This window comes from Ascaphus truei, chromosome 2, assembly GCF_040206685.1.
Source record: "Ascaphus truei isolate aAscTru1 chromosome 2, aAscTru1.hap1, whole genome shotgun sequence".
NCBI lineage: Eukaryota > Metazoa > Chordata > Amphibia > Anura > Ascaphidae > Ascaphus > Ascaphus truei.
The window spans coordinates 391,085,786-391,100,785 of record NC_134484.1 but is presented as its reverse complement, the minus strand read 5'-3'; the positions used below and the strand labels follow the sequence as shown (position 1 = coordinate 391,100,785).

Genomic DNA, 15,000 nt, shown 5'->3' with positions numbered 1-15,000 from the left:
TGTATGTGTGCGTGTGCGCATGTATACGTGTGTGCATGTATGTGTGCGTGTGCACGTGTATGTGTGCGCATGTATATGCGTGCGTGTGCATATATATCTATATCATACAAACACTCACAAAGGGGGTACGCGCGGCCCTCCTACCCCAGCCGCCAAAGCTCCCTTACCCCCTCGCCGCTCCCTTCCCCCCCCCCCGCCCGCTCCCTTACCCCCCCGCCTGCTCCCTTACCCCCCCCCGCCCGCTCCCTTACCCCCCCGGCCGCCAACTCCCCAGCCGCTGGGGGGCCAAGCAGCCTCGGATCTGCGCCAGTCCCACTCTCCACCACCTCTCACTCCCGTTGTGTGTGTGTGTGTGTAGGGACATTTTACTCCTGCCAACAATTTGTGCCTCACTTTCACCCCACCCTACCCCTGCCCTTCACCCCCCCTACCCCTGCCCTTCACCCCCCTCTACCCCTGCCCTTCACACCCCCTACTACCCCTGCTCTTCACCCCCCCTAACCCTGACCTTCACCCACCCCTACCCTTCACCCACCCCTACCCCTGCCCTTCACCCCCCCTACCCCTGCCCTTCACCCCCCCCCCACGCCTGCCCTTTGACTGACGCACGCACACACCCTGACTGACGCACTCACACACCCTGACTGACGCACGCACACACCCTGACTGACGCACGCACACACCCTGACTGACGCACGCACACACCCTGAGTGACGCACGCACAGACCCTGACTGACGCACGCACACACCCTGACTGACGCACGCACACACACCCTGACTGGCGCACGCACACAAACCCTGACTGGCGCACGCACACAAACCCTGACTGGCGCACGCACACAAACCCTGACAGCCACACGTACACACACTGACAGCCGCACGCACACACCCTGACTGACGCACGCACACACCCTGACTGACGCACGCACACACCCTGACTGACGCACGCACACACACTGACGCACGCATACCATTCAATGATGGATACAAAAAAAGGAACAACAGGACAGTCACTCTTATACTCCCAGAAAGTGAATATATCATTTACGTGAATCACTATCCGTATTTGAAGTGTGTGTGTATATAAATATATATATATACATACAAATGAGCATGCAGTAATATTTCCATTTGCTATTTGCCTTGCTATGGAGGGTTTTTGTCACTTTTTTACTCACATAACTTCACATATACATACATATATAATATATAATATATATAATATATAATATATATAATATATATATATATATATATATATATATATGCAGTGGAAGTGTATTGTGTGTATTTACCTACACACTCACTCCACATTTCAGTAACATACATATACATCTAAATAATATTCACATATACACGTTTGCTATAAATGGAATTATTACAATTTTACATTATATACACGTGCAATGAATGGAATAAACACTGTAATAAGTTTGAAATCGCCTATCCGAGCTGCTATGCATGGCTGATCCCTTTTCTCCAGCTTCCTTGAATGTACTACTGTATGAGGAAGATCATGTGACCAGATGCTAGTGCACGTTTAGAGAGAGGGAGGGCAGTGCTGACAAAGGGGTGTGCCTGGGTTTGTGACAGGCCATGAAGGGGCAGTGCCTTAGCAAATGCTTGTTAAAATAGAATACAAGAAAATTGGTCTTTCAAAGTTGTTTTTTTAAAAACAGAAAATGCTAAAAGTATTATTTCTTACTACAGAACTGATTTATTAAAAAAAACACACATGCAGGATATAGACTGAACTGCAGCTTTAAAAGACTGATCAGATAAAACCCATGTACACATTAAAAAAATAAGTTCTATTATGTGTTTTTACGATAGGACTCTGTATTCATGACAGAATAAAGTAGATAACATTACGTTTTAAATATATTTATAGATCTATTCAGTTATATTTAATTTTCCATATGCCCCAATTTTAACAAAAATATGTAAGCCAAATAGACAAAATTGTAAGCAATTTCTTATAGGAAGGAAATATGCCAAGCTTAAGAAGATGCAAACACATTGGTCTAAGGGAGGCTGGGGTTTGCGATGGCTGCAGAGATATGTGTGAACTTCACTCTCACCCAGTTATTGCACCATCCATACCATATTGGATCACCTAAGGCTGCGCTTATAGTGCCGGCGAGGGCGACAGCGATGCGACGTCGCGGCAAAATAAATGCATTGCCGCCGTCGCGTGCACTTATAGTAAGCGCGATGCGGCGCGACGGAGCAACGGATTGGTCGCGATCGCTGGAAGTCATCTCTATTTGATTTTCCAGCGACGTTCGCCTGACCGTCGCGTCGCCGGCACTATAAGCGTAGCCTTACATATCAAACATCAAACGTTCCCAATTTTATTTACTCCATTATGGAATAATCAATCCTGAAATGGTAGTCTTGGAAAGAAAAAGGGGTTGACTTTTTATAAGATATTCTAATTCCCAAAACAAAAACAGTTCAATCTTTTCAGACTTCATAAATTAGGTGGGATTAGTGGTGCTATTCAAACATCTTTCCTTTCATCTGCCGTGAAGATCCAAAATACATTTCAAATAATTTCTCATATGTCTCATTATAGAGTTGTGAGTGCTTTTTATAATACATTATTGTATAGTTGGGGAAAAGATATTAAGTATCAATATTACTGGAAATTCCAACACTATATTTATATTAAAATGAATATCTAATGGAAACTGTTAAAGAATCAATAATGCAGATATGGATTTAGCCCATACTCTCTGGTCACGCCCTTTAATAAAACATGTACAGTATGACAGCAAATCCATTCATATACATCTCAAATTCTCCAGGAAGCAATCCTGTTTTCTGAATCCTTATATGTTATTGGAGTTGAATTGCAAACACGTGTACTATCTAAAGATCACGTTAGATATATATCCCATATTAGCAATGTAAATTAAAAGACGTCTGCTTTGTAACTGGAAATCCACATTTATTTAATCCTTTTGTGTGGTTTTACGCATTTTTACTAATTTTGCTAATGAGTATAAGGATAAATTCTCACATTTAGCATTTCATCAAATGGAGGAATATGTGTTAGAAACTATATTTTATTTTCCTGTCATCCATCTGGAACTTAAAATTAACATATATCTTAATTACTTTAAATGTCCTCCTGTGTTTAGTTTGCTTTGTTTTCCTAATGAATACTGTATGTGTAAATATATATATATATATATATATATATATATATATATATATATATATATATATACAGTATATATATATATATATATATATATATATTAAGACACAAAGTTATACCGCATGCACGCCACATATAAAAGTTACCCAAAAACTGTCATAAATGTGTGATATATAATCAATAGACTATCGTTCGTGGTGTATAGATGGTCACTGCAGCAGGAATTCATCAAAGTCTCTTTGATAAAGTTCCACACAGGAACGAAACGCGTCAGAGTGGCTCTCTGTGATGCGCAGCATTCTAGTTCAATAAAGCTGTTTTAACTACTCAAGTTTACGGTTGAATTCCTGCTGCAGTGACCATCTATACACCACGAACGATATTTTATTTCATAACTTTGGTGGAGCACGCAGGCCATTACACAGAGCTGGGAGCTGGGCTTTATTCCCCTGTCCTGACGACGGCGTTTGGATCCGCCCCCTGCAACTGTTCCGGGGCTCCTTAGGATCGCCGAATTGGCAGCGCTTGTCCCATCCCTTCACAGCATAGCTGTCGGCCCTCGGAGATGACGTCACACACCAGCGCGACGCCCGAGGAGACGGGACCAGCTAGGCACGGGCAGTGAATATACCGGGTCGGGTCAGGGCAGCAGGTGACAGTATCGTGAGTACACGGGAGGGGTAGCTCGCTGGTTGCCTCTCTCCCTGTCTCTAACTATTCCCTGCACAACAGCCCCCCACCCAGGCTTTATCCTTCATCCTGCCGTATGCTTTTGTTGCTGGTTCCCCTCACACAGGACTTTTTATGCTCGTGTAGTGACCATTCTTGTATTTTCATGTGTCAGAGACTGCCTTCATAATACACCCAGATGTACCAGTGGATCTTAGAAGCACCGGACAACACGGGGTTCATTCCCCTACAACCACTATATAATCAATAGACAGTGGTGCTCAATGGATAATGGTATTATAGCACAACAAAAAAGCATCCATATAGTAAGCACACGGGTATACCAAAATAGGATCTAAGTAATGAATTTATTAATGATGGATAAAAACAGGGGATGAAATATTAAAAAGGGAGGGGGTCACCACAACGACAATTCTAGTAACCATGGGAACTAAACACGGTACATAAACAACTCAATGGTTGTAAGGGTGCACTGGCGTAAAGGACTAAATACGTGGCATAGGGTGCAATAATACTGCTATTGATGAAACCAGCGTTATTGGTACAGAGGGAAATATCAGCCAACATGGCACAGGCAACCACATTAAACACACAGTATTTCAGTGCTGCAAAGACTGAATACTAGGGTATCATGGAGAGGACATCAGTAACCTGATCCAGTGGTTACTATGATGAAATTCAGAGGATAAGTGCCAATAAAAAAAGTCCAGAAGCATAAGGAGAATGTAATCACATAGGGTGGAATTGATACATCACCAGAAGCTGATAGAGCAAAGCCAGTAACACAGATATGTCCCTTAGGTGAAAAGTCGGGGGTTCCACTCCAAAACACTCCCACTCCAATGCGTTTCGACTGAACGGTCTTCTTCTGGGAGTGGAGTTTAGGAGGAATGGGCCAGTATATAAAGAGGAGGCAGAGGAGCAGAATTAGCGCCAAAAGTCTTATAACAGAGCAGCTGTAGCTAATAATAATCACTGGGAGTATTATCGCTGACGTCATCACGTCGCGGACTCACCAGCCCTAAGATTATCATGGTAATTGGCCTAGGACTGCAGGGTAGCACTGGTGATGTCATCACGTAAGGGAGCCACAGAGTCGGGCTAATGACGTCATCACGTGACAGATGTCAAAGCATCCCGTCACCACCGTGGCCCCAATAATTTCTCCAGGACTCAGGGAGGAGCTACATCACTGCAGCCTTACTTAGAAGCCTTGAATCGAAAATATGGGAGCTCAATAGTCCGCACTGGCAGGTCCTTTCTTCAGTATAGCAGCGCTGAATGGCGCTGATAAAATTTGCCATAAGATGGAGCTAATTTTCATTGGATCTGCAGCGAAAACTGTCATTCTAAGGCCTGGGACATAGTGTGTTTAAGCGCGCTGAGGCGCGCTCCTGCTCTGCCTCGCCTGCTCAAAATGGGGCTTTTCCCTATCCTTGCAGGCGAGGCAGTGAGCGCGCTCTGGGGCAGGGCGGGGGCAGAGCGGAGGTGCGCCAGGAGGCGGAGCGGGAGGCGGGGCTAGTCCCCCCTCCCATTGGATGGGAGCAGTGACATGACCGCTCCTCCGCTTCCCCGAGCGGCAAATTTCAAACCTGCCTGTCTCGGCAAAGTTTCTCAGCCTCCACACGCATCAGCACGCATGCGGAGGGAGAAACTATAGCCGCGCTGATGACAGATGCAGGGGCTTTGTCCATCTGCTCAGCGCGGCTCAGCCCGCCTCAGCGAGCTTAATACTCACTATGTCCCAGGCCTTAGAGTATATGGTAGTATGAAAATCCATGCTTAATAATTCAAAATGTGATTCCATGTTTGTAGGGGATCAAGGATGTAATAAGAAAAACTCCCACAGCAATGTCTATGGCTAATCAATAGTTCTTCTATATCCTGGGTGATGGCTTAGTACATCAGAGTCTTAATACGAACTGCATAGCGTCCCATCTATCATCTGAAAGCATATAGTTACATAGTTACATAGTAGATGAGGTTGATAAAAGACTTCCGTCCATCAAGTTCAACCTATGCTAAATTTAGACAACAGATACTTTATCCTATATCTATACTTATTGATCCAGAGGAAAGCAAACAAAAAACCCCATTAAGGGGAAAAATTAATTCCTTCCTGACTCCAAGAATTGGCAATCGGATTAATCCATGGATCAACATCCTTCCCATGTATACTTATTTGGTATATCCCTGTATACCTTTCCCATCTAAAAAGATGTCCGACCTTTTTTTGAACAAATCTATTGTATCTGCCATCACAGTCTCCATGGATAATGAATTCCACATTTTAACTGCCTTTACTGTAAAGAACCCCTTCCTTTGTTGCTGGTGAAATTTCCTTTCCTCCAAACTTAAGGGATGGCCCCGAGTCCTTTGTACTGCCCGTGGGATGAATAGTTCTTTTGAAAGCTCCTTGTATTGTCCCTGTTCTTTAATATTTAGCTTGAGGTAGATGTGTCCCAGTGTGCTGTGATACGGCCATAACGAAGATGTCATCTCTGATGCCAGAATTTCAATCAATATAGACAGGCAGAGGGCATACAACAGCAGACTAGGGGGGGGGGGAAGAAAACCATATATTAAAACATGAAAAAGCATTAAATTGCAAAATCAAAGAAACATTGCAAAGCCTAAATAGTCATTCAGACCTCGCGGCATCATAGTGCCCAGCTGCACAACCGCTTCCTTGTTCAAACTGCTTCTGGTTCTATCTGTACACACTTTAAACAACCAGCACTTCAAATCAACCACACAGATCAGTCAGTACACGCAAGCAAGTTGTTTATGTACCATGTTTAGTTCCCATGGTTACTAGATTTGTCGTTGTGGTGACCCTCTCCCTTTTTAATATTTCATCCCTTATTTTGGTATACCCGTGTGCTTACTATATGGATGATTTTTTGTTGTGATATATATATATATATATATATATATATATATATATATATATATATATATATATTAGGTTGATTATTATGATAGTTTATATGTTAGTATTATTATAGTAATATTACTAATAAATAGCATTTCTGATATGTTATATAGCCATGGCTGGTTTCTGGCTACTAGTCTGCCCTTCTCCTGGCAGTAAGCCCTGGTAAGCCTATAGAATAAAATCACAATAGCTTGATTGAAGAATCCTGAGGTATCCTTGAAAAAGAGCTTGCGCTCGAAATGCGTTGGTGGGGGGCTCTGTACCCCATAATGCTGTTATATTTTTTCTTGTAGAATCCCTTAAACTATTTTTTTTATGGGAACTAGCTCTCATTGGATTTTCTTTATTCACTTTTTTGATCCTGTGTGTTTGGTGCCTGCTTTTTCCCATCTGCATATAACTCTTACTTCACCAGGAAGTAAGGGAAGAGCACGGGCTGTTTCAGGGCCCCTTGGCTTGGAGTGAAGGTCCAGGGTACATCCTGAGGTTGAAGCCTCAAGAATTGCCTACTGCTGTGAATGCTGTAAGATCTACAGTGTACTATAAAGTGTGTTCCTGTTCATCTATACCTTCCTGCCTGAGACTGCAATCTATCAGGGGAAGGGTAAAGAAGTTCTACTGTAGGGATTGTCCCCCACATCCCTGGGGCCTGCAAAAGATGGAGGCACTGTTGCCATGAGTACGAATCAGTTATTACCCCAGAAGCCTGTTCTGACCTCCTCCACCACACCGCAGGGGACTCAGATCTACTGTGAGCCAGCAGGTATGCACCACATCACACCGTGTAACAGTGAAATTTCCCAGGGGGGGAGGAGGAACGTGTTACAGTTATAACCTTTTCCAGCTTCACATTCCAAAGCTGGTATAACAATCCTCACACTGATGAGATCGAAATAGCTTTCTGTAAGTAGGTTTACTGGCTATGCATTTCTTTAACTCGGGCATGGACATGAAGCAAAAGGTGACACTGTGCTCCTTTGCATATCATTTCCCAGAATCCCTCACTGCTTTGAGAAAGCTGCTAAGAGATAATTGGGAAAGGCAGGGTTGCAGACATGTCAGATGTGAATGTACTCACAAGTGGTATTTTTATTTGTTATTTCCTTTGGAATTTTATGTATTTAAATTCAATAAAATATGAGAAAAATAAAAAAAGGTAAATAAAGTAAAACATTTTATATTTAAAAAAAAAAAAAACACAGCAGACACCCGTGCAAGATGCTATTGGCCTTTTATAAAGTATTTAAAAAAAAATAGAAAAAGCAATCTTTATGTTATCTATTAAGTGATCGTATTGTACACTGTTTTAAAACCAGTCTAGGCTCAACATTGCTTTTAGTGATATAGGAAAATTAGATATTTTTTAAAGACAAGATAAATATACTCTATAACAGCGGTGCGCAAAGTGGGGGGCGCGACCCCCAGGGGGGGCGGGAGATTGTGCTGGGGTGGCACGGGCAGTTGCAGAGGCCCCGCGCTCTTCCCCCCAGGCATTTCAATGAAATGCCGGGGGATCGCGTGAGGCCCCTGCAACTGTTTACTTACCGGGATTCAGCCGTCTGTGTTGCGTCGCCATGGCAACGCTGCGTCAATAGACGCCGCGGCACCATTTGACCTGACGTCACACGCCCACGCAGCGTCATCTGACGCGGATGAAGGTAGGCAGGGGGGCGCGAGAGCCGGGGGCAGAGGGACAGGGGGGCGCAGCACAAAAAGTTTGCGCTCCCCTGCTCTATAAGATATAGTTCATTAAAATAGATATAATCTTGTGTAATAGGGTATGTATATTCTACCTGTCCTTCCCCGCCTTGTTATGTAAGTCCTGCTAACTGCAGGCTGTACAGGGTTAATTCTATGGGTTTGTGCCTTACCCATGTTCCTCTATGATGGACAGGGGTGGTGACTAATGGCCTGTGTAAGCCTATCAGGAATAGGTATAGACCATGATCCCGCCCCCTTTATCCTAATTAGGGGAATGCCCAATTTAGAGAGAGTCCTGTTCCTGCTCTGGAAGAGAGAGGAAGCAGTAGAGCTGTCAGACTCTCCCATGGCGGGATGAGCGTGCTCACCCTCAGTCTTTGGACTGAGGGAACATCTGATTCAGCCACAGATGCCTTAGACTACCAGGGGCAAAGCACCATCCAGAGGTATGAGGCCTCTGAGACCTTGCATCGCTGTGAGAAGATCTGCAGTGTATGCCATACAATAAAGATCCTGTTCATAATATACCCCTGTCTGAATATCAGTCCTTGGGCAGGGGGAGAAAGAGTGCAATAGTGGGGGCTGACCTCCAAACTCCTTGGAGCCCACTACTGCTGGAGGCTCTACGCACCAGTGAGAAGAACTATGAGAGAAGAATCTAAGCCTGTCCTGATCTCCACTATACTAGCAGATCAGCTCAGTTCTCCTGAACCTACAGGTATGCCTCAGCACCACACAGTAGCAATGCAATGGATCACCCAGAGGGAAGGAGGAGGGGAGGGGTGGAATAGTGCTACACTTGTAACAACCCTATGTTTTCTCATGTTGTAAACTTTACCGTGTTATTCATTTTAGAACATGAATGTAGTAATCTGATTTGCAGGACACACATTCCATCTATTATAATTTACAATTTATTTTAGGTAAGGGAGCCAATGTTAATGAGAGGAAGACTGCAATAACAACAGCTGAAGAATTCATAAAGAAAATGAATTATGCTGCTACCACACAGGTATGTCATAAACAAAATGACAGTTTATGTGAGCAGAAAGATAACAGCAAAAAAAATGTCTTGTTGAGTTCAGCAGAAAAAACGGAGAGGATATATATGTCCTGTATAAGAAATCGTGCAGACTCTCCCTAAGATCAAAGGGATGGGAATCGAATCTTGAAAATAGGATCACCCCGTTACAGTATGTGTCCTGGTGGGCGCTCTGCTAGCCCACACATGAAATCCAGCCAGATCACCAAGAGAAATAGAACAAAAAGACACAGCGCACCAAATTTGAGTATAAAATAGTATATTAAAACACACAACGTTTTACATAGACGTACGATTAAAACTGTTAAAATGTGCTCCACACTGTGTTCCAGTTGGCATAGGTCTGTAAATGGAATATAGCAATGACCTGGTGCACCAGGTCCCGGAACGCAAACTCGCAACACTAGGTGAAGCAGGAGTATAAACATGTCAAACCGTGTGACGCAAGGATGTGATGACGTGAGATACGCTATAATGCTATGACGATACCTCAGCGCTTTTTGCACGTACAACGTGCTTCATCAGGTGTAAAAAGTGACAAAGATGGGCTCCCTCACTTATACTGACAGACGGTAATGAATTAATTAATTGGCGCCCATAGATACATATCATCTAATAAACAGATGATCACAATATAAATTAACAAAATATAAATTAATTCAACCAAAGGAGTGCACGATTCTCATTGAATTAATACCTCAAAAATTAGAGGATTAAATGTGCATATGTGTAAGTGATACCTATTCAATTAAAATAAATGGAAATAAGTTAATAATCCATATTCCATTATTTGTGTGTATATAAATATATATATATATAAATAAAAAATATCCACCGCACTCCAGGATTAGAAAAATATAAAGATACATTTATTTAACTCATCATGAGATACAAACAATAAAATCCGAGCAACATTTCGAGCCAAAAACCAGCCCTTTCTCAAGCGCTATGTTATCTTTATATTTTTCTAATTCTGGAGTGCCATGGCCATTTTCTATGTTGAGATTGCTTTGATCAGGAGAGGTGAATACGGATCATCAAGCGAGCACCTTTTCTACAGCTGTTTCTATTCTTATTTTATTTATCTTCAGGAGTGCCACCAAATGTATATATATACAGTGTTCGACAATCCTATACATCTACATGCCCGGGGCGAGTGGATTTAACCTCTGGGCGAGCACCTATTGGCCCAGGCAGCACACGTGTTTGTTTTTTAAATTTTCCCTGCTCGCGCTGGAAAAAAAAAAACTCCCCCTACCTGACTGCTAATTGGCGCACGCTCCCAGGCTTTGTGGGCGCACGGCCAGGCTCTATATGAGCCCGCCCCTAACAAGCAGCCATTCTTTTTCCACTGAGATCTGTTGGAGAGTAAGTACTCTCTGTGCCTTCCCCCCTGTCCCCTGCGCTCCCGCTGCCTGCAGATATGGAGGTGGTAGCGGGGGTGTTCACCTGTCCCCGGCGCTCCCCCCACGTCAGCCTGCGGGAGATGGGAGCAGGGATGTCCCCTCAGGTCCCCGCTTCTCCCTGTCCCTGTGTAAGCCCGCGGGGCGGGAGATGGGAGCGGGGATGTCCCCTCAGGTCCCCGCTTCCCCCTGTCCCTGTGTAAGCTCGCGGGGCGGGAGATGGGAGCGGTGATGTCCCCTCAGGTCCCCGCTTCCCCCTGTCCCTGTGTAAGCTCATGGGGCGGGAGATGGGAGCGGGGATGTCCCCTCAGGTCCCCACTTCCCCCTCTCCCTGTGTAAGCCTGCGGGGCGGGAGATGGGACGGGGATGTCCCCGCTTCCCCCTGTCCCTGTGTAAACTCGCATGCGGGAGATGGGAGCGGGGATGTCCCCTCAGGTCCCCACTTCCCCCTCTCCCTGTGTAAGCCCGCGGGGCGGGAGATGGGAGCGGGGATGTCCCCGCTTCCCCCTGTCCCTGTGTAAGCTCGCGGGGCGGGAGATGGGAGCGGGGATGTCCCGATATGTCCTCGCTTCCCCCTGTCCCTGTGTAAGCCCACATGCGGGAGATGGGAGCGGGGATGTCCCCTCAGGTCCCCGCTTCCCCCTGTGTCAGACCGCGGGGCGGGAGATGGGAGTGGGGATGTCCCCATAAGTCCCCACTTCCCCCTGTTCCTGTGTCAGCCTGAGGGGCGGGAGATGGGAGTGGGGATGTCCCCACAGGTCCCTGCTTCCCCCTGTCCCTGTGTAAGCCCGCGGGGCGGGAGATGGGAGCGGGGATGTCCCCTCAGGTCCCCGCTTCCCCCCGGTCCCACGAGCGGGAGATGGGCGCGGGGGGGTGGGGTGGGGGGAGCATGGTGGTGGTGCTGGTCGTGGCCTTTCCTCCTCCCCCCCTCTGTGTTTTTGTGTGTAGAGAGAGAGAGTCAGTCAGTGTGTGTGTGTGTGTGTGTGTGTGTGTGTGTGTGTGTATGGGAGAATGGATGTGTGTATGTGTGTATGGGAGTATGTGTGTGACACCAGAGGTACCCCCCCCCAGTCAGTCACCCCTGTCCCAGTCGGTCAGTCACCCCTGCCCCAGTCAGTCAGTCACCACATCCCTTGTCAGTCACCCCTGCCCCAGTCAGTCAGTCACCCCTGCCTCAGTCAGTCAGTCACCCCTGCCTCAATCAGTCAGTCACCCCTGCCCCAGTCAGTCACCCAGTCAGTCAGTCAGTCACCCACCCAGTCAGTCACCCACCCAGTCAGTCAGTCAGTCAGTCTATCACCCAGTCAGTCAGTCATCCAGTCAGTCAGTCAGTCACCAACCCAGTCAGTCAGTCACCCACCCAGTCAGTCAGTCACCCACCCAGTCAGTCAGTCACCCACCCAGTCAGTCAGTCACCCACCCAGTCAGTCAGTCACCCACCCAGTCAGTCAGTCACTCACCCAGTCAGTCAGTCACCCAGTCAGTCAGTCACCCACCCAGTCAGTCAGTCACCCACCCAGTCAGTCAGTCAGTCAGTCAGTCACCCACCCAGTCAGTTACCCACCCAGTCAGTCAGTCAGTCACCCACCCAGTCAGTCAGTCAGTCAGTCACCCACCCAGTCAGTTACCCAGTCAGTCAGTCAGTCAGTCACCCACCCAGTCAGTCAGTCACCCACCCAGTCAGTCAGTCACCCACCCAGTCAATCACCCACCCAGTCAGTCAGTCACCCACCCAGTCAGTCACCCACCCACCCAGTCAGTCAGTCACCCACCCAGTCAGTCAGTCACCCACCCAGTCAGTCAGTCACCCACCCAGTCAGTCAGTCACCCACCCAGTCAGTCAGTCACCCACCCACCCAGTCAGTCAGTCAGTCACTCACCCAGTCAGTCAGTCACCCAGTCAGTCAGTCACCCACCCAGTCAGTCAGTCAGTCACCCACCCAGTAAGTAAGTCACCCACCAAGTCAGTCAGTCACCCACCCAGTCAGTCACCCACCCAGTCAGTCAGTCAGTCACCCACCCAGTCAGTCACCCACCCAGTCAATCAGTCACCCACCCAGTCAGTGAGTAAGTCACCCACCCAGTCAGTCAGTCACCCACCCAGTCAGTCAGTCACCCACCCAGTCAGTCAGTCAGTCACCCAGTCAGTCAGTCAGTCACCCACCCAGTCAGTCAGTCACCCACCCAGTCAGTCAGTCAGTCACCCAGTCAGTCAGTCAGTCAGTCAGTCACCCACCCAGTCAGTCACCCACCCAGTCAGTCAGTCAGTCAGTCACCCACCCAGTCAGTCAGTCACCCACCCAGTCAGTCAGTCAGTCACCCAGTCAGTCAGTCAGTCACCCACCCAGTCAGTCAGTCACCCACCCAGTCAGTCAGTCACCCACCCAGTCAGTCAGTCAGTCACCCACCCAGTCAGTCAGTCACCCACCCAGTCAGTCAGTCACCCACCCAGTCAGTCAGTCAGTCACCCACCCAGTCAGTCAGTCACCCACCCAGTCAGTCAGTCAGTCACCCAGTCAGTCAGTCAGTCAGTCACCCACCCAGTCAGTCAGTCACCCACCCAGTCAGTCAGTCACCCACCCAGTCAGTCAGTCAGTCACCCACCCAGTCAGTCAGTCACCCACCCAGTCAGTCAGTCACCCACCCAGTCAGTCAGTCACCCACCCAGTCAGTCAGTCACCCAGTCAGTCAGTCAGTCAGTCACCCACCCAGTCAGTCAGTCACCCACCCAGTCAGTCAGTCACCCACCCAGTCAGTCAGTCACCCACCCAGTCAGTCAGTCACCCACCCAGTCAGTCAGTCACCCAGTCAGTCAGTCAGTCACCCACCCAGTCAGTCAGTCAGCCACCCAGTCAGTCAGTCACCCACCCAGTCAGTCAGTCACCCACCCAGTCAGTCACCCACCCAGTCAGTCACCCACCCAGTCAGTCACCCACCCAGTCAGTCAGTCACCAGGTCAGTCAGTCAGTCACCCAGTCAGTCAGTCACCCAGTCAGTCAGTCACCCAGTCAGTCAGTCACCCAGTCAGTCAGCCAGTCACCCAGTCAGTCACCCACCCAGTCAGTCAGTCAGTCAGTCACCCACCCAGTCAGTCAGTCAGTCACCCACCCAGTCAGTCAGTCACCCACCCAGTCAGTCAGTCAGTCACCCACCCAGTCAGTCAGTCACCCACCCAGTCAGTCAGTCACCCACCCAGTCAGTCAGTCAGTCACCCACCCAATCATTTAGTCACCCAGTCAGTCAGTCACCCACCCAGTCAGTCAGTCACCCACCCAGTCAGTCAGTCACCCACCCACCCAGTCAGTCAGTCACCCACCCAGTCAGTCACCCACCCAGTCAGTCACCCACCCAGTCAGTCACCCACCCAGTCAGTCAGTCAGTCACCCACCCACCCAGTCAGTCAGTCAGTCACCCACCCAGTCAGTCAGTCACCCACCCAGTCAGTCAGTCACCCACCCAGTCAGTCAGTCACCCACCCAGTCAGTCAGTCACCCACCCAGTCAGTCAGTCACCCACCCAGTCAGTCAGTCACCAGGTCAGTCAGTCACCCAGTCAGTCAGTCACCCAGTCAGTCAGTCACCCAGTCAGTCAGCCAGTCACCCAGTCAGTCAGTCACCCACCCAGTCAGTCAGTCAGTCACCCACCCAGTCAGTCAGTCAGTCACCCACCCAGTCAGTCAGTCACCCACCCAGTCAGTCAGTCACCCACCCAGTCAGTCAGTCACCCACCCACCCAGTCAGTCAGTCACCCACCCAGTCAGTCAGTCACCCACCCAGTCAGTCAGTCACCCACCCAGTCAGTTACCCACCCAGTCAGTCAGTCACCCACTTAGTCAGTCAGTTAGTCACCCACCCAGTCAGTCAGTCACCCACCCAGTCAGTCAGTCACCCACCCACCCAGTCAGTCAGTCAGTCACCCACCCAGTCAGTCAGTCACCCAGTCAGTCAGTCAGTCACCCACCCAGTCAGTCACCCACCCAGTCAGTCACCCACCCAGTCAGTCAGTCACCCACCCACCCAGTCAGTCACCCACCCAGTCAGTCAGTCACCCACCCAGTCAG

General features: G+C 48.0%; 1 protein-coding gene across 1 annotated transcript in view; it reads left to right on the top strand.

The window, feature by feature from the left end:
- The window catches only part of LOC142487623 (scinderin-like), a 162,029-nt gene that overhangs the window by 71,273 nt on the left and 75,756 nt on the right, over positions 1 to 15,000 (top strand). Inside the window, exon 7 of the mRNA XM_075587232.1 lies at positions 9,419 to 9,507. Coding sequence (XP_075443347.1) covers positions 9,419 to 9,507 — 89 coding nt within the window. The remainder of the gene's footprint in view (positions 1 to 9,418; positions 9,508 to 15,000) is intronic.